This window comes from Microcaecilia unicolor, chromosome 1 (assembly GCF_901765095.1).
Source record: "Microcaecilia unicolor chromosome 1, aMicUni1.1, whole genome shotgun sequence".
Classification (NCBI taxonomy): domain Eukaryota; kingdom Metazoa; phylum Chordata; class Amphibia; order Gymnophiona; family Siphonopidae; genus Microcaecilia; species Microcaecilia unicolor.
In genome coordinates, this window is record NC_044031.1 from 509,564,431 (window position 1) to 509,586,595 (window position 22,165).

Consider the following 22,165-nt stretch of genomic DNA (forward strand, 5'->3'; position numbering starts at 1 on the left):
GCCGCTTTAGCCTTTCCTCATAGGGAAGTCGCCTCATACCCTTTATCATTTTCGTCGCCCTTCTGTGCACCTTTTCTAATTCCACTATATCTTTTTTGAGATGCGGCGACCAGAATTGAACACAATATTCAAGGTACGGTCGCACCATGGAGCGATACAAAGGCATTATAATGTCCTCATTTTTGTTTTCCATTCCTTTCCTAATAATACCTAACATTCTATTTGCTTTCTTAGCCGCAGAAGCACACTGAGCAGAAGGTTTCAGCGTATCATCAACAACGACACCTAGATCCCTTTCTTGGTTGGTGACTGCTAACGTGGAACCTTGTATGACGTAGCTATAATTCGGGTTCCTCTTTCCCCTCATGCATCACTTTGCACTTGCTAACATTAAACGTTATCTGCCATTTAGATGCCCAGTCTCCCAGTCTCGTAAGGTCCTCTTGTAATTATTCACAATCCTCCCACGATTTAACAACTTTGAATAACTTTGTGTCATCAGCAAATTTAATTACCTCACTAGTTACTCCCATCTCTAGGTCATTTATAAATATGTTAAGAAGCATCCTCGTTGTCTTTCTTTATTGTTGGTAGCATTTTTATTTAATCTCACTTATATTTTCAAATCTGCTGGCTTCATGCAGGAGTTCTGTCCAGAGACTGTCTAAATGTGCCAACATTGTCCAGTTCTGCACACTATTAACTGCCGAGTTCATACAAATATTCAATGGAAAATAAATCTGTTGGCTCAGGCTGCTTTCTGTGTGAATATTCCATCACTGTTTCATTATTGATAGCAGGTATTATATATTAAGGGCATTTGCTGTAAACTTTGTTTTAATTCGTTTATCCAGTCCTTGCATGCACATAGTTGTGCTTTTTAAACCCAAAGGTGAATTCTAAGGGTGGTTGAACAATTAGGTATAAACTGTGTTATTGTTTTACTTTACTTGATTTGGACTACTTTAGGTCCTGCTGACCTGTAAATCTGCTGTCTGGAATTTTGGAAGATGGAAATAAGAAAATAAAAATTAAATTTTGGATATACTCTGTAGAACTTGTTGTTTACTTTTGCAGTGTGTGTATGGATGCCTGTTCTGGTGTATGCATGTAATAATATTTGAATAACTGTCTATGCTTATGGCTATGATTTCTGAACATGCAGTGGAGGAGTGGCCTAGTGGTTAGGGTGGTGGACTTTGGTCCTGAGGAACTGAGTTCGATTCCCACTTCAGGCACAGGCAGCTCCTTGTGACTCTGGGCAAGTCACTTAACCCTCCATTGCCCCATGTAAGCCGCATTGAGCCTACCATGAGTGGGAACGCATGGGGTACAAATGTAATAAAAATTAAAGGACAGACTTTTAAATGCCTAGCTGGGTATATATGGTAATCTCGTCTTTGTTAAATGTTTCAGACATATCCATGTACTTGCTCCCATGATGTAACTGAATTCTATTACTCTGTCTCACTGTATTTTTAAATGTAAGCCACATTGAACCTGACTTTGCTTGGGATAATGTGTGATATAAATATTAGAAAAATCCTTCACTCCATCTTTTAAGACACTGCCTATCCAGCTGGATGGTGATGGCACAAGGAAAGCAAGTTTGGTCCACTGAAGACTAACACAAAATAACCTGGGTTTGCTGGGTCCTAGTATTACCATATTGAAAATGTGACCATACCGTGCCTCTGTGGTTATGTTCCACTAATAAGTTAAAAGATTAACTGGCATTCTTGAAAGGATTATATAAACTTTGGATGTATGACTAGGGGACACAAACATACACTTATTTATTCAATATCACAATTCCTCATGTACAGCCACAAACCAGCCTTTTAGGATGTATAGTGTTCACAATGAGCTCCTTTTATTAGCGACCAGATAGAGATAAGAGTTTTCAGTTTTGGCACAGTATAAGTCATGAAAGAAACCCTTGGGGTAAATAGGTTCATTCGGTTTCTAGTAGTTATTTCTAAATATCATACATAGAAACCACTCAATTCTTTTTTTTAAACCATAAACAAACTAGTGTGTGTCGTGCAATACAAATTATTTTTTTCTTTTTTTATGCTGATAGTGCTCAGTAGGAGGGGTCACCCCTTAAGCCATCATAGCACTCCTGCCTGCCTACCACAATATCTTCAGAGCTAGTCGTTATGTTAGCAATGTTCTAGAAATTCCATAAAAGATGGTTCTACTTAGCTCATTCAGGAGTTCACTGATGGATCCGCCATCCTGTGGGGATCCCTATTCGTGTGGTGACTTTTAAAAGCTTAACCGTAGTGTATACTACTCCCTAAAAATGGGATTAAAGTCCATCGTTCCAAGCATGTGCTGTTTCAGGTTCTCTACATGCTGGCACATGTTACACATGATGGATCCCCACAATTATGACTCAAACATTTTCTTTATTTTCTTTCATTATTTTTGTCATAACTTGACTTTAACTTAGCGGATATTTTATTTCCAATGTCGAACATTTGCCGATGAAGTTGTGCATGGGGGGTGGGTGGGTGAGAGGGAATCAGGGGGCTGTAAAAAAGGAAGGAGGGAACTGGAATAAATTTTGGTAAGGGGACATACATGGAGAGGGAGGAAGGGAAAGGGGAAGTAGAGCACATGGAATAGAAGAGGATGGAGAGGAGAGAGGGACATGCTATTCATAGATGGGAGGGAAAGGAAAGGGACATGTTGCTCATGGATGTATGTTTGTTTGTTTGTTTGTTTTTAATGTGCATTTTTAAATTTTTTACTTTTACTTTACTTAGTCTACGGTTGCGCTAGACTCATGTTGCCTTTCAGTCCCTTCAACAATTATAACTCAAATATTTCTTTATTTTCTTTCATTATTTTTGTTTAACTTAGCGGATATTTTATTTCCAATGTCGAACATTAAACTGTGTTTTAAGCGATGTCAGTCCTGTGTTAGGAAAATTTCTAATTCTGACCTGCATGGTCAATGTTTATGATGTCTCCAACAGTAACACTGTGTTGACCAGTGTGTTGGCTGCCAAAGTATATCACCTAAAACCACTGAAATTCGTAATTTAAAACTGAAGTCTCAAGCAGCTTCAGTCAAACCTACTTTATCTAAGAAGAAATGCTCTTCTGTCTCTAATATAGATAATGACTCTTCGGTTCAGTGCCACACCATCTGTGCATGTTGACATGTATGACACCACTATGGACCTGCATAGACATCAAAATTAAATGGCTGAGACTTTTCAGGACCCATCTCTCATTGGAGCTCGAAGTTCAGCTCTCAATACCATCAAGGAGGTTAGACTGAGAACAGGAGATGGCATGATGTAAAAAAAACTGAAGCCAATTAGTTAATCTCCCTTTCCCTCTCCTCTGCACAGCCATCATCCCCATTCACCCAAACCAAGGCAAGCTAACCTATGAGCTGCCACGTCATTCTTTATTGTTGGTAGCATTTTTATTTGATCTCAGTTATATTTTCAAACATGCTGGTTTGTGCAGCATATGGATGTATACAGAGGAAATATTGGTTTCATTGGTTAGAGTAATAATTAGTTCTAAATTATAAATCATTGTGTCATTTGGAGGGACTGGTTATAGGGACTCTCTGTATTCATGCAGAGATGTTTTCACCTAGTAAAGGGCCACCAAAACAGACATCATGTTATGAGAATCAGGTGCTTAACAATCATACTTACTATTTATAAGTACACTTTTAAAAAAATATATTAATTAGGTTGAAACCTCCAAAACTCACCAGAAACCCATTGTGCTCACATATATGTACCCCCTTCACTCATAAGGTCTATTGTAGTGATGTACAGTTGGGGGTAGTGAGTTTTGGAGGGCTCTGCAGACAAGATAGGAAGCAACAGGTGTGATTTGTACCTAGGACCGTTTATATGAAGTCCACAGCTGTGCTCTCTAGGGTGCCCCATTGTTCTCCTGGGATGTCTGAGGGACCAATCTACTAAAAACCCATCTATTCAAGGAAGCTTATCCCAACGCCACGACCTAACCCTACGAATCCATCTATTCATCAACTGTTCCTGTGACAACGGCAATGACTCAGACCATGCCTCCTCCAATCTGCCCTATGCTTATCCTTACTCTGTCCCTGACTATCTCAATGTAGCCTATTACTAGTACCTCCTCCTACCTCCTCCAACCCCATTACCTATCCACACATCCCCATTACTCTGCTAAGCGTAGCCTGTTTTTCTCTGCATTATACATGGTAATTCTACTACTATGTAAGCCGCATTGAACCTGCTATGAGTGGGAAAGTGCGGGGTACAAATGTAACAAATAAATAAAAATGCTGGCCCCTCCTACATCCCAGTGGCTTGATTTTCTAAGTTTTTCACTTATGTGTGATTTTTTTTTTAATATGGCCTGAAAAAAATAAACACACAAAAATTTGGGAAGTTTAGCTCAAAACGTCCAAAGTCCGACTCAGACATCATATCGAAAATGCCCCTCCACATCGTTTTTGAGATACGGTGACCGGAATTGAACACAATACCCAAGGTGGTCACACCATGGAGCGATACAGAGGCATTATAATATTCTTGGTCTTATTTACCATCCCTTTCCTAATAATTCCTAGTATCCTGTTTGCTTTTTTGGCCGCTGCCACACACACGCCATAGCACTTACACGCTACTGTGTAGAATAGAGCATAGTGTATTTTGGTGCTCTGTTTATGATTATTTTTTTGAATAGCAGATTTATACATTTGAGAGGGGCGTTATGAGAATGTTTATTAAACATTAAACAGATACCCCCATATATTTAGCCCGTGGCAATCAACATTTTTTTTAAATTGCCAGCTGTTACAGGCACAAAATCCAGATAGTGGTGGCACCTCACCATTCTATTTGGATATTCATTGGCAACCACTATCTGGAATATGATGATATTCAGCCATTATCTGGGTAGATTTAGGATGGCCGTTTTGCTGTCCTAAGTTATCCGAACAGTTATTTGGTTATCGGTGCTGAAAATCGCTGCTACCTTGATAACTATGATCTTCGTCCCTGGATATGCCTCTGACTGCTCTGACCCTATTCAGATAGTGCCTAGATGGTCTGTAAAGTTATTCAGTGGCACTATCCAGATGTTGCCACTGAGTATCTGTTACCTGGACACTGTAAGTCCTTTTAAATACTGACCCCATTTGGTAACAAACCTTTGCCTAAACTAGCTTTAATAACACTGAATAGAAAGTTTGTGCTGCTAGACTATGCCTAAATTGGCTTTAATAACCACTAAACAGAAAGATTTGCAACTGAGATATGCCTGAACTGACTACAATAAACAATACAGAATCTATCAGTTTAACCTAAATCTTTCCCCCCAAGCTTTAAGTAAATTTCCCAGCAGGTAAATACTTACAAGTACAGATTCCTTCCCAGCAGTAACTAAGGCCATTTTTACCACAGCAGTAAAATGGCCAGTTTTCCAATTTTTGTATGAATGGCCATATGCTAAGGGTAGCGAGGGTGGCTCGATAAAGAAAATATTAAATTACAGAGAACAATGGCACATCTACAATTTAAAAATGGTTACCCCGAAGGGCTTAAATGCTGAATTGGAATGGGCATCCTTAATGTAAATACCTTTCTGGTACTATCCAATAGGAACCAAGGGGTTTTGAGACGTCATAACGTAAATCATTTAAATAGTCTAATTAGAACGCCATCGCCATCGCCATCTTTGCAGGGGCAATCCCAAAAATCATGCAGTGAAGCTGGTGCTGAAAACGGCAAAGGGTAATTACGAGATGCACGATGAATAGATAGCGAAAGGAGGTAGTAATTTTGTATGGGAAGTAAAGGTACAACTCATACCTAATGCACTGAGACGTTTTTCTGTTTAATTTCTAGGGGAAGTCCTTGACACAGCCTAGCAGGCGAAACATGCATGTCGGACAGTTTTGAGGCTTGAGCCCCCAGTCTGACTATCTATAAAGATAAGTGTTTAAAGTATCAAAATATAATCAAAATGATTGCATAAAAGCCGATGAAGAATTTGGTGTTTGATAAATTGCCAAAAAACATAATTATTGGCAAATGAGCACAACTGAGGCAAAAAATTGAAAAAATGGATTAAACTGAATAAGTTGAAAATATGGTGGAGATAAGTGCATAAGAGATAATTGTATATCTAGGACCGAGTAAGTTTTAAGTATTTATACATCTAGGGTCCTTAGTAAGATATATAGAAGATTACTGCCTAATATATCAGTTAGTTACATATGTTAATGTTGCCATTAGCACACAGCCATTGAAAAAAATTAGTGTGTGTATACTTACCCACACCTATTTTGTAGGCAGTAAGGGTTCATGTGCTTATCCTACTCTAACCTGTTAGCACACAGTAATGTAGTTGCACTGAGTAGTGCAGCAACGCCTACTCTTTGCTCCCCAGACATGCCCCCTCCAACAAAATTTAAAAAAATTTTTTTAGCGCTTGCCCATTTTTAACTTACCACAGGACACCTCAGCATGTCCCAAGGTACAAATAACAAAAAGAAGCACCAGGAGCCTTCAAAATCGAGACATAATTTCTTTAATTATATGAACTTGAATGTCAATTCTTCCCTTGGTGACCTGACACGGGCCATGTTTCAGTGCTAAGCGCCTGCATCAGGGGTCAGTAAAATGTGATGTCTAATAAGCAATGGAACTTACTCCTTTTAAGGTGACAAATAAGATGAATTGTCCTGTTAAATGCCTCAGTAAAATTGGAGTGAAGATGATCCCTCTCGCTCAAGTTCAAAACTGGTTTTAAACACGCGTTCACTAAGTGCGCCAGCACTTTTCCGGTGCATGACGGTAACCGGGCGGCAATCAGCATTGTATGTACGTAGACCATTACTGCCCGGTTAACATGTGAGACCTTACCGCTAGGTCAATGGGTGGTGGTAAGGTCTCAGGCTCAAAATGGACGGGCGCCAATTTTTATTTTGCCACACGTCCGTTTTCGACCCCCCCCCCCCCCCCCCCCAAAAAAGGCCTTTTTTTGCAGGTGCGCTGAAAAATGGACCTGCGCACATCCAATACATGCGTCTACACCAGCACAGGCCATTTTTCGATACACCTTAGTAAAAGGACCCCTTTGTTATTTGGACTTTGTTCTGTAGTTAACTTTGGACCCTCTCTGTGCTGCATGTCCCAAGGTACGCCATTTTAAGCTACGGTAAGTGTATGCTAGCGCTTACCGCAGCTTAGTAAAAGGGACCCTTTATGTTTTCCTGGATATACATTGCCAGCCATGACTCTTAACTATCTCATATTCCACCGCAATAGTGCTACTGTTTAAAAAGTTTTGATATTGCAGCCTAGGAGAACCGCTTAAGCATAAAGCAAGTTTTACTAACACTATTTCTCACATACATTTGTACAAACATATATTATTGTTACTACATTTAGCAATCTCAAAGCTGATTTTTAAATATACATTTTGATAGACCACATTTACTGTACAATGAAAACACAGTCAGAACCTACAAAGGAAATCTTTCAGAATTTGTTTACTGATAACTACAAATAAGTCTCAAGCAAATGGTCTTCTCCCAGCTGCTGAAATGATCTTCCAGATACAGCATAGTATGCCTGCACCATCCTCTCCTCCAGGCTCCAGCAATCTTCCATTCATAACTTTATTTCCATTCACTGTTTTGGGACTGCAGGTAGAGGCGGCTCGACCATTAGGCCACCTGAGGTGGCGACCTCAGGCAGCACTCTTCAGGAGCAGTATCTCAGGGAGCAGCATCTCCCCTTTGTGGCGTTTTACCTCATCACGTTCCAAACCCAGCAGCGGCAGCGATTCCCATATGTTGCCCTGCCGCCAGCACCCACCTCTTCCCTTTACTGAGGCCGCCTCTCTGATGTAATTTCCTATTTCGTCAGCAGCTCAGGCAGCTGCAGTAAAGGGAATAAGCGGGTGCCGGTGGCAGGGCAGCATATGGGAATCACTGCCGCTGCTGGGTTTGGAGTGTGACAAGGTAAACGCCGCCTGGGGGGACGGCATCTTGCCTTGGGCCAGCCCTGACTGCAGGTGCCAAATTCTCTTGCATCAGATTCAATATTTTTTTTCCACATGTATAAAATGGTTCCAGCACTCAAGGGTTCACTTCAAACATTTGTTTGTGCTTTTGAAAATGCTTGAATTGGAACCTTGAGGAAGGTCAAATGGTTATTCAGAAATATATATCTGACTTTTTATGTAAACTTAAAGAATTTTAAATTCTGTAATTGGTCATTTCTGTTGAAGTAGTCAAGGGTTTTTCCTTATATAATAGGGGGCACTTTTACTAAGCCGCGTAAGCATCTACACGTGATCAACGCATGCCAAGATGGAGTTACCGAATGGTTACCATGTGGCCCTTGTGGTAATTTCATTATGACATGCGTCTGCTACGCGCATCCGAAAAATATTTTTTATTTTCTGGTGCGCGTCAGCTATGTGCGCCAAGTGGCATTTGGCGCACTTAGGTCATTACTGCCCAGTTACCACATGAGACTTTACCGCTAGGTCAGTGGCTGGTAGTAAGGTCTCAGACCCAAAATTTTGATTTTGCCACACATCCATTTTGGCAAAAATTTTAAAAAGGGCTTTGTTTTTACATGTGCACTGAAAAATGGATTGACAAGTGCCCAAAAGCCACGCCTACACTACCGCAAGCCATTTTTCAGCCCATCTTAGTAAAAGGACCCCTAAATTTGGTTTGAGAACAAATTATCACAGGGTTGTATTGCGTATCCATTTTTTCCCCATTCCCTTTGCCCCTTCTTCCCCAAAACCCCTATCCCACAAATAATTATTTCAGCAATGCCTCTCTTCCATGTCATAATTTAATATAACTAATGTAATAAATATAAACATATTTTCTGCACTTTTTTCCTTAAGGGAGACAGGTTTCAGGATTGTGATTTTGCGGATGTTTCTCCTTGGTCTGGATTTTCTGTTCTGAGTGATGTAGGAACTGCCCTGTGGCGCCGGTGTACAGCCTGGAACGCATCGGCCACTTCTGTAGAGACAATAGCCAAATGAGATGCAGTTAGTGGGTGTAGTCAGAGCTTTGTTGTGCTAGAGATTCTGAAATAGAAGTTCATTCAACATTTTAAATACAGCTGCCATATGCTAGAATAGTGGGTATAGAACTGCTTTGCAACTAGCACACACACACACACTACAACCAGCTTGCTACTAAATTTTGTATGATTTAGACTCAAACATCCACACTGGACCATCAGTACTTACTGGAAACTATTACAAAATTAATCAAATTTATTCTAACTCACAACTATTTCCACTTTAACACTATACATATCTCCCTGTCCCTCATCCACTCGGCCCTCCCTGTCTCTCACCTAACCAACCCCACCCTCACCTTGTTAGGCTGTCACTGAAATGCTTTGATGTTTTACTTATATATACTGTCACCTATCAACATTTGCTTATTTCTGATCTGACGAAGAAGGGCTACCTTTGAAAGCTAATAAAAAAAATGTATTGTTAGTCCAATAAAAAAGGTATCATCTTATTTTCTTTCCTATGTTTATTTTATTCTATTTCTATTGATTACCTTTGGAAGTGGACTAACACGGCTACCACATCTCTCTAACCTGTTGTTGAAATCTGTTTGTGATCTGTAAACTGTTGTTGAAATCGTCTGTAGTACCTGAAGATTAGAGGGTGGCCAACGTAACGCTGATTCTTAAAAAGGGATCCAGGGGTGATCCAGAAAATTACACATCATTAAGCCTGACTTCAGTGCTGGGAAAAATAGTGGAAACTATTATAAACAATAAAATCATGGAACATGTAAACAAACATGGTTTAATGGGACAAGGTCAGCATGGGTACAGCCAAGGGAAATCTTGCCTCACTAATTTGCTTCATTTCTTTGAAAGCATGAATAAACGTGTGGATAAAGGTGAGCCAGTTGATGTAATATATCTAGATTTTCAGAAAGCTTATGACAAAGTACCTCATGAGAGACTCCTGAGAAAATTAAATAGTCATGGGATAGGAGCCATTGTCCTTCTTTGGATTAGGAATTGGTTATTGGACCGAAAACAGAGGGTAGGGTTAAATGGCCATTTTTCTCAATGGAAGAGGGTGAATAGTGGAATGCTGCAGAAATCTGTACTGGGAGAGGTGCTATTTAACATATTTATAAATTATCTGGAAATTGGAATGACAAGTGAGGTGATTAAAATAGCAGATGACACAATACAATTCAAAGTTGTCAAAACGCATGTTGACTGTGAAAAATTGCAGGAAGACTTTAAGAAACTGGAAGACTGGTCATCCAAAAGGCAGATGAAATTCAATGTGGATGAATTCAAAGTGATGCACATTGGGAATGATAATCTGAATCATATTATATTTACATGATGCTAGGGTCCACCTTAGGTGTCAGCACTCAAGAAAAGTTTTTAAGAATCATTGTAGACAATACGCTGAAATCTTCTGCCCAGTGTGTGGCAGTGGCCAAAAAAGCAAACAGGATGCTAGGCATTATTAGAAAAGGGATGCAAAATAAGACCAAGAATATTATAATGCCTCTGAATTGCTCCATGGTGCGACCTCACCATTGAGTATTGCATTCAATTCTGATCACTGTATCTTGAAAAAGATATAGCTGAATTAGAAAAGGTTCAAAGAAGAACAACCAAAACGATAAAGGGGATGAGGAAATGCTAAAGAGGTTAGGGCTCCTCAGTTTGGAAAAGAGACAGTTGAGGACGGATATGACTGAGGTCTACCAAATCCAGAGTAGTGTAGAACAGGTAAAATTGAACAGATTTTTCACTCTTTCAAAAAAAATACTAAGACTAGGGGACAATCAATTAAATAAATCAATTAATAGGAGGACCAGTTTTGCATTGGTTCAAGGGTTTCTTGACCTCAAGGTCCTATCAGGTCATGGTGAATTCCCACACCTCTGAACCGTGGAATGCTTCTTGTGGGGTCCCTCAGGGCTCTCCCCTCTCACCTACCCTATTCAATATAATGATGATGCCTCTAGCCACAGCACTTGCAAATCTGGACCTCAACCCTTTCATCTATGCGGATGATATTACAGTCTACATCCCTTTTCAATCCACAGTATCAGAAGTTGCTAACCTCATAGATGCCTGCTTCTCCACTTTAGAACAATGGGCCAGGGTGTTTCGCTTCAGGCTAAACAGGGAAAAAACTCATTGTCTCATCCTCTCGTCCAAGCACGCACATGTAACAGACACAATGCTTCCAGTTCTGGGCTCTGCCCTCCCGATTGACAACAGCCTGAGACTTTTGGGAGTGCACCTGGATTCACATCTCCAGCTGGTTGATCATGTACACTTGGTCTCCAAAAAAATGTTCCAGGCCATGTGGAGGCTTCGACGTATCAGATACCTCCTTCCCAGAGACTTGTTCCGTACCCTTGTCCACTGGCTTGTCCTATCCCACCTGGACTATTGTAGTGGTATCTATGTGGGTTGCCAGGCCTCCTTACTGAAAACTTTCCAAACGGCTCAGAACACCGCGGCGAGGCTCATCCTAAACGAGCGGCGTTTTGCACACGCTGACCCCCTACGCTTTAAACTTCATTGGCTACCTGTACAGGAGCGCATTGCTTTTAAGATCTGCTCCCTAACACATAAAATCATCTATGGGGTTGCCCCGGAATACATGTTCCCCTTGATTGACCTTCCGCCTAGAAATGCCAACCCTGCTGCTCGGTCCTATCTTCACCTCCATTTCCCGAATTGTAAGGGAGTCAAGTATAAGAAAATCTTCGCCTCGTCTTTCCGTTACTGGAGTCCCAAATACTGGAACACGTTACCTCGCCACCTTAAAACTCAAGTGGACCATGCCCTTTTTAAGAAGTTGTTAAAGACATTCCTCTTTGCTAAGACTTATCCCTCAATTTACCATGTTGATTAAAACATCCCTTGTCCCTTACCCTACTTAGTTCACTCTGTTAGTTTCTTCCCCCATGTTTACTTCTTTATGCTTGCCTAAGCTGTTAAGTTTGTACTCTTATGTAATTCTCTGTAAGCCACATTGCGCCTGCATGTGTGGGAAAATGTGGGATATAAGTAACAAATAAATAAAATAAATAAATAAATTACATGGAAATACTTTTAAAGTAAATAGGAAGAAATATTTTTCACTCAAAGAATAGTTAAGCTCTGGAACTCGTTGCCAGAGGATGTGGTAACAGAGGTTAGCATATCTGGGTTTTAAAAGGTTTGAACAAGTTCCTGGAGGAAAAGTCCATAGTCTTTGAGATCGACATGAGGGAAGCCGCTGCTTGCCCCAGGATTAGTAGCATAGACTGTTGCTACTGATTAGGTTTATGCTTGTTACTTGTGCCCTGGATTGGAAGCAGGATACTGGGCTAGATAGACCATTAGTCTGACCCAGTATAGCCATTCTTATGTTCTTAAAAATTGAGTATATGTTACAATGTTCCAAGGCCAAACACAGGGAGCACGGCAATAGAGCAGGGAAATTGATGGCCTGGCAATGGAGGAAAACACATTGTGATAAGTGGATAGGTCATATTGATAAATCCCTGGGAGACAGAGTAGTTACAAATTCTGGTATAGCAGCTGAGTTTAGGAGATAGTATAAAACATCATGGGTTTCATTTTCAAAGCACTTAGACTTACATAGTTCCATAGGTTAACATAAGTTTTAAGGTGCCGATGCACAAAGCTCATTAAAAATGGCAGCCCTGCGAGAAGTTAACGATTCACAAACAGCAAATGATGCACAAAGGGGATGGCATGCAAATGATATGCACAGATCCCCCTTTGTGCATCGGTCACTGTTTATGACTCAAAACTCTCAAATGCATTTTGTGCTACTGTCAAATGCATTTGACAGTAGACCACCATGGAGTTTTTTGAGTTGCGCCGAGAGGATCCGGAGGCCAGCGAACCTCCTTTTGAGCCCACCCGTTCCCCCCCCCCCCCCCACGTAACTAAAAAAAACTCCATGGTGGTCAACTGACCCCACTCTCCCCTTCCACAAAATCCCTGGTGGTTCAGTGGATCCCCTCCCAACTTCCCCCCCCCTGGTGCCCCACAACCCCCCCAAATCAAAACTCCATGGTGGTCCAGTGGACCGCAAACCCCCTCACATTCCCCCAGGCCAAAAGAAAACCCTGATGGGTCTCAAGTCTCCCCCCCCCCCTCACTCTTATGACTCCCTCCCATCCTCTCTCCCCTCCCCATATCTTCAAAACATTAGAGGCAGGAGGGCAGAAGGAATACCTCCTTCCTCTGGGCCTGACCTTCATAAAATGGTGGCACCCAGCCCCTGCCTGGTGCATCCTGGGATGCACTAAGAGGGGCTAAGCACCATGTAAGGCATTTTTGTTTCCTTATGTGGTGCTTGGGCCCTCTAAGCGAATCCCAAGGTGCACTGGGCAAGGGCTGGGGGCCGCCCGTTTGCAAAGAGCAGGCACAGAGGCAGCAGGGAAGAGGTAGTGTTCCTGCCTCCAACATTTTAAAGGTATAGGGAGGAGATGGGGGGTCACTAGAGTGAGGGGGGGCTCGAGAGGAATCCACTGGACCATCAAGGGGTTTTTGGGGCCTGGGGGTGTGGGGAAGTCAGGAGGGGTCCACTGAACCACCAGGGATTTTTAGTTCTGAGGGTCACGGGGGCATTGGGGGGGGGGTTGGGAGAAGGTCCATTGGACCTCCCTGGATTTTTGATTTGGGTGGGGTCATGGGGGGGTCGAGAGGTGATTTTTTATGGGGAAAGTGCAGCGAGGTAGGGAGCGGAAGCAGGTAGCCTTTGCATCTGCCTCGATTTCCCTCCTCTCCAACAGCTCCAGAGCTGCTGTAAAATCCAGCTTATTAAAGCTAGGTGCTCCTTTCTGTGCATTGCACGGAATGCTCATTATAATACTAATGAGCTCATTGTAATACATCTGCATTGGATTCTTGGTAGCTGCTAACGGCACGCATTAGAGCCACGGAAAACCCTTTTGTGCATTAACTGCTTAATAACGTTTGCTTTAGACCAGGTACAACCAGTCTAAAGAAAGCATTGCAAGCTCAGTAAGCTTTGTGCATCGGTTCCTAAGTGCTTTGAAAATATTCCTCGACATACGGCAGAAATGAAGTCACCAGAGGATGAGGAGGATGCCTACTTAAGTGCAGTTCAACTACCACACTGAGCAGGAGATGAACAAAGTTGACTAAACAGAGATATACAAGAATCAGAAATTGTACAGGCAATCATGTGTATGGCTTCTGGGAAGGCACCAGGAGAAGATATTTTTCCAATGGAATTCTATAAATCTATGCAGGGGCAGGAATTACATAAGAATAACATAATGAAACCACAAATTTTAATGTTCTCACAATATGCTTCATGTTGTTAAGACAGATTCAAAAGACCACATTTATAAAAAAAAAGAACGCTTTTAAATACTTCAAACTTTTTTTTATAAAGCTTAGCACTTGCACCTCCCTTCCATTCACCTCTTCTTAGTTTTCCTTTCTCCTTTTATCTAGTTAGATACTGGAGGATGCTGTCCTCTTTACAGTACGCCATCTTTGTATGGTTTTGTTCTGGATCCACAGAAGCTTAGCTGAAATTGGGTGGCGGGAGGAAGAGGGGTTGGTGGTTGAGAGGCTAGGATAGGGGAGGGCAGACTTATACGGGGTCTGTGCCAGAGCCGGTGATGGGAGGCGGGACTGGTGGTTGGGAGGCGGGAAATACTGCTGGACAGACTTATACGGTCTGTGCCCTGAAAAAGACAGGTACAAATCAAGGTAAGGTATACACATATGAGTTTATCGTGGGCAGACTAGATGGACCGTGCAGGTCTTTTTCTGCCGTCATCTACTATGTTACTATGTTACTTTGCTAGTAACTGAATCTTCTGAGAGAGAAGTCATGCATGTCTTGAAAAGCCAGACCAAGTCAGATTCTGAAGTGGTTTTCCTGGTGTTTTGCCTGTTCTTTATGGCATCATTCTTGATTGCCATGAATGTCTTGAATCGGAGGCAGCTTAATGTGGTTCTGTGGTCTAGAAAGACTTGACCCTCTGTATAGAAAGGATTTCATGAGTGTTTTGTGAGGCTGATTCTCTGTTTCTTTTAAATGTTTGAACCTGCCGCCATGAAGATGGATTGTACAGGCTCCTTGACGTTGGGCTCTGACGTGGGAAGGAGGAAAGATGCCGCCCTGACAGGAAAATATCAAGAAAGACATTGATAAAGCCGAGGACATTATTTCTAACATTCCAGGAAAAGTTTCAGTCTGGAGAGGCCTTTGTTTTGTGTGAAGGAAAACACTACCAATAGAAGATTAATAATATATTTTCTACTAACTAATTACAAAAATGGTGTAGTGCTGGAGCAGTTTGAAAAAGGCAAATTCAATGGTCTGCACTAGGAAATGATGTGCTCTTCCCGTGAAAACAACATTTGCAATGAGAAAATTCAGCTTCTAGTTTTTGAGCAGAAGGATGTCACTTTTCTTTCTTATGGCGTATGATGGAGTTGGTTTCAAGTAGGTGGTTTGTTGGTCTGGCCATGAGAGGAAAAGGTAAGTGGCAAGTTGGCTCCTATAGACTAGCAAAGGACCTTCTAGACATAAAGTAAATAAATCAATAACATTCAGTCTGGAGTATATTTCTCCCCTGAAGTGTGTGGATGATTAACTCCTTGAAGGTTGGTTTATTTAAAAGCAGAGGGTGTTATCTGAACATTCGTGTGACACTCCCCCACAGTTATCCCAAGTTAAGAATCCCAGTCTTAAAAATTTCTTCTTAATATGAAAATAGGCCTTAAACCCCCAAAACCTTGTCAGATTTCTTAACAGAGACAAGAAGAGTAGCATAAGTGAGGATCTCATCCAAAGAAGATTCTGGCAAAACTGACACATCCAAGATATTCATAACATAGTACTGATATTACATATTGTAATTACTCAAGCCTCATTTATTTTGCTGTTACTACTTAATGTATATTATCCTGCATCACTTTTTTGTACTGTTAATCACAATAAGTTGTTAGCCACATTGAATCTGATCTATTGGGATAATGTGGGATATACATTAAAAAATATTGCCACTCACAAGCTTCTTTTCTGAGCCATGACATTTTTTTTGTGTTTCTATTCTGCCTCATTTTATTTACTGTAAATCCTGTGCACACTCTAGGAAGAAATCTTGCACCTCACAGTATGCCATAAGCATAGTTAGCGGAGATGGCTGAGGTAGAGCCTCATATATACAAGCCTCTTCTATGGTCAAAGAGTTTTGATTAGATGTCCTATGTATATCTGTATCTAAAACCAGCTTCTAGACACTGTGGAGGAGCAGGGAATCCTTGGTAGATTCTGGAACTGAATGAGCTTGTGAATGTAGATGGGGGGGGGGGGGGGGAGAAGATTCGAACTGAGAATCTGACAACAGGAGGGAATATAAATAAAGGGAGAATTTTTGGACATGGGGACGGGAGGGAAGGAAAGAAATACTGCACAAGGGGAGAGGGAGAAATGTTGGACATGGGAGTGGAGGGGAGGGAAGGATAAATGCTGCATGGGGATGGGGGAAGAAAGAGAGATACATAAGTACATAAGTATTGCCATACTGGGAAAGACTAAATGTCCATCAAGCCCAGCATTCTGTTTCCAACAGTGGCCAATCCAGGTCACAAATACCTGGCAAGATCCCCAAAAAGTACAAAACATTTTATACTGTTTATCCCAGAAATAGTGGATTTTCCCCAAGTCCATTTAAAAACGGTCTATGGACTTTTCCTTTAGGAAGCCATCCAAACCTTTTTAAAACTCCGCTAAGCTAACCACCTTTACCCCTTTACCACATTCTCCAAGCTGAAGAGCCCTAGCCGCTTCAGCCTTTCCTCATAGAGAAATCATCCCATCCCCTTTATCATTTTTGTTGCCCTTCTCTGCACCTTTTCTACTTCCATAGACCGTTATTAAATGGACTTGGGGAAAATCCACTATTTCTGGGATAAGCAGAATAAAATGTTTTGTACATTTTTGGGATGTTGTCGGGTATTTGTGACCTGGATTGGCCACTGTTGAAAACAGGATGCTGGGCTTGATGGACCTTTGGTCTTTCCCAGTATGGAAATACTTATGTAAATATGGCAAGCCACTCATGTGTCTGCAATTGAGAGGCCCTCTAGCTAGTTTTAAGCGGGGGGGGGGGGGGGGGGTGGAGGGATGACAAGGGAGAACAGAAATTGGCTGGTGTTACTCTGATGTAACGTGACTAGATAAATTTTATTTATTTATTTATTTTGTTGCATTTGTATCCCACATTTTCCCACCTATTTGCGGGCTCAGTGTGGCTTACAATACATTGTAAATGATGGAAATACGATTTGTTACAACTCAGTTATGGATTACATTATGAGAAGTTATGCGGAGACAAAGTCAATAAAGAAAAACAAAGCCCATGTCTCCTTATAATAAGAGAAAGTTTAGCACTTTTTTTCCTCTTTTTTTTTTTTTTTTAACATTCTTTCTGTTTGTAACTTGCAGCATGACCCCTTCCTTCGGTGGTGCTGCTTTTCTCAGGGGTGATTTCCCCCCACATACAAACATTACATAACATAGTAGATGACGGCAGAAAAAGACCTGCACGGTCCATCCAGTCTGCCCAACAAGATAACTTATAGATGACAAGAACTTAGGTTTCATCTGTAGTTTCTGTACCTTAATAACTGGAGAAGAAAGAAACATAATTTACAGCAAAGGCTCAGAAGGTAGAAGGAGACTAGCAGATCTTTGGAGCAGAAGACACACCAATAGCGACGATAACTATGGATCAAAAACTATTCTTTTTTTGGCTGAGGTGCCAGAAGGGCAAATTAAGATCAACTGATACCCTTAAGCGCAGCTCAGCAATGGTGTACCTTGGCCTTTCCATTGCTTAAGTGAAAAGACATTATGACTCAATGAATGCTGTGAAATATCATTATGATACCAAACAAAACATCATATATATTTACAATGGTAGAAAAACACTGAAATTTCATGCTGGATAATGGGTGAGGCAGCCGGCAGTGAAAGAGTTAAGGGGACAAACTCTGTGGTGCCCCCCTTCCCTTGGTGCCCTAAGCTCCTGCTTATTTTGCTTAATGGTTAATCAAAGAGTTGGGTGCCAGGAGTGAGGGTCAATTGGGGATGCAAAGAATGAGAGAGGGTAGATGAGCTGGGGAAAATGTGCCCTGCGCAGCTACCTCAGAACAGATAATTGAAATATTGAGAGATCTGAGATAATAATAATAATATAAAGGTTTTGAGCAGAGCAGGATGACTCATTTTGAAAGAGAAGGGAGAAGGTAGGGGTAATACAACAGCTCTGCTTGGTCTCATTGTTTTAACTGTTATGGACCAAATTGTATGTAAAGTATATGTTATTTGTGTACTTTTATGCAGTTGTTATGAATTTAATTTTATACAGCAAGTTAAGACCAGCGAGCTTTTAACAGCAGATAATCAATGGGGGAGAAGAGAGACAGATCTGGCCTCACAGTAGAAGCGAATGATCAGACGGTGGGGAGGGTGTGGTTGAAAGGTGTATCCAGGGGGCACTGGGGATAATATGAACCTGAACGACTGTTCCAAAAGTCTTCCAAAACTAAGACAGACCAGTAGAACTCTGGACAAGCACGAAATCAGGACTGTCGGACTCATTTTCTGCTATTGGTGCACTGTATAATTCTGGGCTGGGGAGTGTGTGTGGGGGGTTTGTAAAACGGACAACGAGCACAGGGTGAGATGGAGTGAAAGAAGCACATGATGAAACAAAGATCAAATGAAAAGCCCAGGGAGACAGAAACAAAATGTGCGGGCTGAGCCAGAGAGGTGGCTGCATCCTTACCTTAACTGGGTGCAGATAACCATCACCTCCCAGGGCTCCCAGCACTTCAGAGGCAGGGCCAGGCTCAGTGTCAGGGGCTCCCTCCTCCTGCAAGCTGCGGGTCAGGTGGGCTATGTATGTGGTGGCCAAGATGAGCACGTCTAGTTTGGAGAGCTTGGTGTCTGGGGGGACCGAGGGCAGCGTTTTCTGCAGCTCCAGGAAGGCGTGCCGGAGGGTCTGTACCCGGCTCCTCTCTCGGGCCGCGTTGGCAGCGGCTGGTCGTCCTCCTGCCCCTGCAGGCTCCAGCCCTCCTGTCTGATGCCCAGGCTGTGCTGGCACTGCAGTACAGGGCGCTGCCACCTGGTCATTCCCTCTGCGGCCTGGGCAGCACAGAGGCTCCAGCTCAGAGCTGCAGGGCATCTCCTCCGCGGTGGGTAGCTGAGGCTTCACCTTTTCTACCATGACAGCTTTGCAGGGTCCCGGGCAACCTAAAAGCAACCAACAGAGAGAACACAGTGCAAGAAGGTCTGCTGCATTCACTGGGCTGTTTCCTCACAATTGAAGAAATGCTTTTTACATGGAAAAACCTGGATGTAACCCCCAAATAGGCCAGGTTAGCTAGATCAAATAAGTGATATCAAAGAGGAGAGGAAATAATAACATAAATCCGGAGAACTTGGAGTAACAAACCAGTTCAAATAATCACCGGAATGAAAATTTAAAAGTTCTTAAATCACCCAAATTCGAATTGACTTTTTTTTTTTCTTATAACGTTATTTTTATGTGCTCAATTTAATATCTCTCATATTTATAATCATCGCAAAATGTGCGATGATTATAAATATGGGGATATGATTATAAATATGGGGTTATGAAATTTAGACCATTAAGGTCTGTGAATGTCCTTAAAAGTCAGAATTTGGGTGATTGAGTAAATTTGAAGTTTTCATTCCGGAGATTATTTAAACTGGTTTGTTAGATCAAATAAGTGAGCAAAGACAGACTCCAGCAAAAGTTGGGTAGGGCTGGGTGCTATAATTTCTTACATTTTAGAAATGCATTTCAAAGCAGAGTGACAGAAACTGAGGGGCAGAGCAGTGGAGCGGGAGTGTAAGAGGATCACTTTAACAACTGATATATAAACTCATCACTTTCCTGAACTTCAGTCTCGGAACCAGTATTATACAGACGGGCAGGACAGAGACAAGTTACACTGTACTCATGGAAATACAGATTGGTAGGGATTGATATCTTAGTTAAAAAAAAACCTTGGAAAGATGTGAAACATGCGTTTTTTTACCTTCATCTTACATTTGACCTGTGTGTTCTGTTCCTGTACTAATCTGAGATTTTCTGACTGGGTTTATGGAAAGATTTAGCAGTCGAGTCTGATCTATTTGTGCGAGGGTCATAATATGCTTTAAAATCATATTGAATTATTGGAGTGTTCGGTCACCAACACGCCAAATTTCCTAAGACTTAGGAATTTATTATGCAGGTAAAAATATAGTCACTTGTATGTAAGCGGTTTTGGTCTTCACACTACATACATAATTTAAACGTTGTCACACAAAGAAGAGGCGCTGTGAGGGCATGTAAGATATGGACATGTTATTTTAGACTGCTAGCTTGTGTCATGTAGAAATTCTGCACATCCAGACCACACAGCGCCCTGAACATAGGTCTTCAGTGATTCTGCAGGAAAGCAAAACGCCTACAAATACTTTCTTGTTTTAAATTAAATTTAATTACTTTTTCAGTATTGTTTTATGTATGTTATATTATATTATGTTATGCTAATATACTGTATCCCTTAGACACTCATTGTAAGAACAATGTGGGAAAACTTCTGTAGCTTCTGTATAAGAGAAACACCTGGAAACAACTATGAAAAAGAACATTTGGAAACGTAATCATTAAAAGGTAAAAATGACATTTTGTTGCAAAACAGCTGGTTGTTTGGGAATTGGTGTATAGATATTTTTGTTTTTGTTCTTTTTTTTTATTTTTAGGCTTGACAGTTTTGGTTGATGTTTATTGTATTTTTTTGTTCAGTTGTTTAATGTGAATGGTTTTAATTGTACTCTTAGGATATTAGTGTGTATGTTGGATAAGTGGTGTATAAAAATCTTTAAAAACATAAAAAGTAATTAAAGTGTGGTATTTATGCAGGCTTTGCTCTGATGTCCATTGGGAACATGACTGGTGGTGGAGATAGTATTTTGTAGGGCTAATTGAATACACTATTACATTAAAACAGAAAGCTAACAGCTGCACCACAAACACGTTTTCAATGGACAACAGAGCAAAAACTGTATCTGTATTAACAGTAAATTAGTCCATTCAAAAGATATTGCCTGATATTTTGTATTTTTTAAATGTGGTTTCCGTTATTTCTGTGCATTCAAGCGGGCTAAACTGAAGCAATTGGTGATTTGTAAGCGCTCGTTTGGGTGGTAGCTATTACCACTGAGAATCTCCAGCACAGCCCTAGCAAGCGTTTCCTTTGTAAACTATCCGTTTAAAACCCTTCCCCATATAATTTTAGCTATATCTGAGACTTTCTAGAAGGGGAAATTGATCAGAATAAAATTAAGGGTTTTGCTGATCGAAGGGAGGAGGTTTATACAGAAAAATAAAACTCATTCCCTTCTGCTTCCTTCCTCTACCCAAAACGTAATCTGATTTTCAGATTAGCGAACACAGGATAAAACAGGCTGAAATTAACCCGTAGTGTTGAAAACAGCTACTGGCTGCCCGTTTTTTGTTTGGTTTTCAAATAATTTATTGACCCATCAAATAAAAAAATATAACAACATTCTTAGATTAAAAATCACATTCACCACAGATAAAAATACAAATATAATCAAATAAGACAATTAGAAATTATATATTAAAAAAAAACTAAAAGATACTGTAAACGCAGGACAATCATGCTGTTCTAGTCGTGAATTTTAGGCACCCACCCTTAACTATTTCTAACAGCATGGGAGCGTTAAAGATTTTTTTTAGGAGTCACACTTCCTCTCACAATTCCATGAGATTTCTGAACATTGTTTAATCAGCAGAACATTGCATATAACACTTTAAAAATGAATTAAATTATCCCCCTCCCCCACCTTTGTTCTTTGGAGCTTTCAGTAGGTCGTAAATGAGTCCTATATAGTTTTAGATGGACATCATTCCCCCCTGTTTAGAACTACAGAAAGAGACCCCAGCGTTATTCAGAAATTCTGTTTAGCAGTATTTTTAGTTTAACAGAATAATTAGCAGTTTAAACATCTATTTATTAGCGCGTATTACAAACAG

The 22,165-nt window shown here is 41.0% G+C and overlaps 1 protein-coding gene across 1 annotated transcript; it reads right to left on the minus strand.

Moving 5' to 3' along the window:
• Window positions 1-8,915: 8,915 nt before the first annotated feature.
• Window positions 8,916-19,318, minus strand: TCF24 (transcription factor 24). Its single transcript, XM_030189626.1, is given in 3 exon segments — window positions 8,916-8,962; window positions 8,965-9,025; window positions 18,878-19,318. Coding segments are annotated over 3 exon segments (549 nt in total).
• Window positions 19,319-22,165: the final 2,847 nt, after the last annotated feature.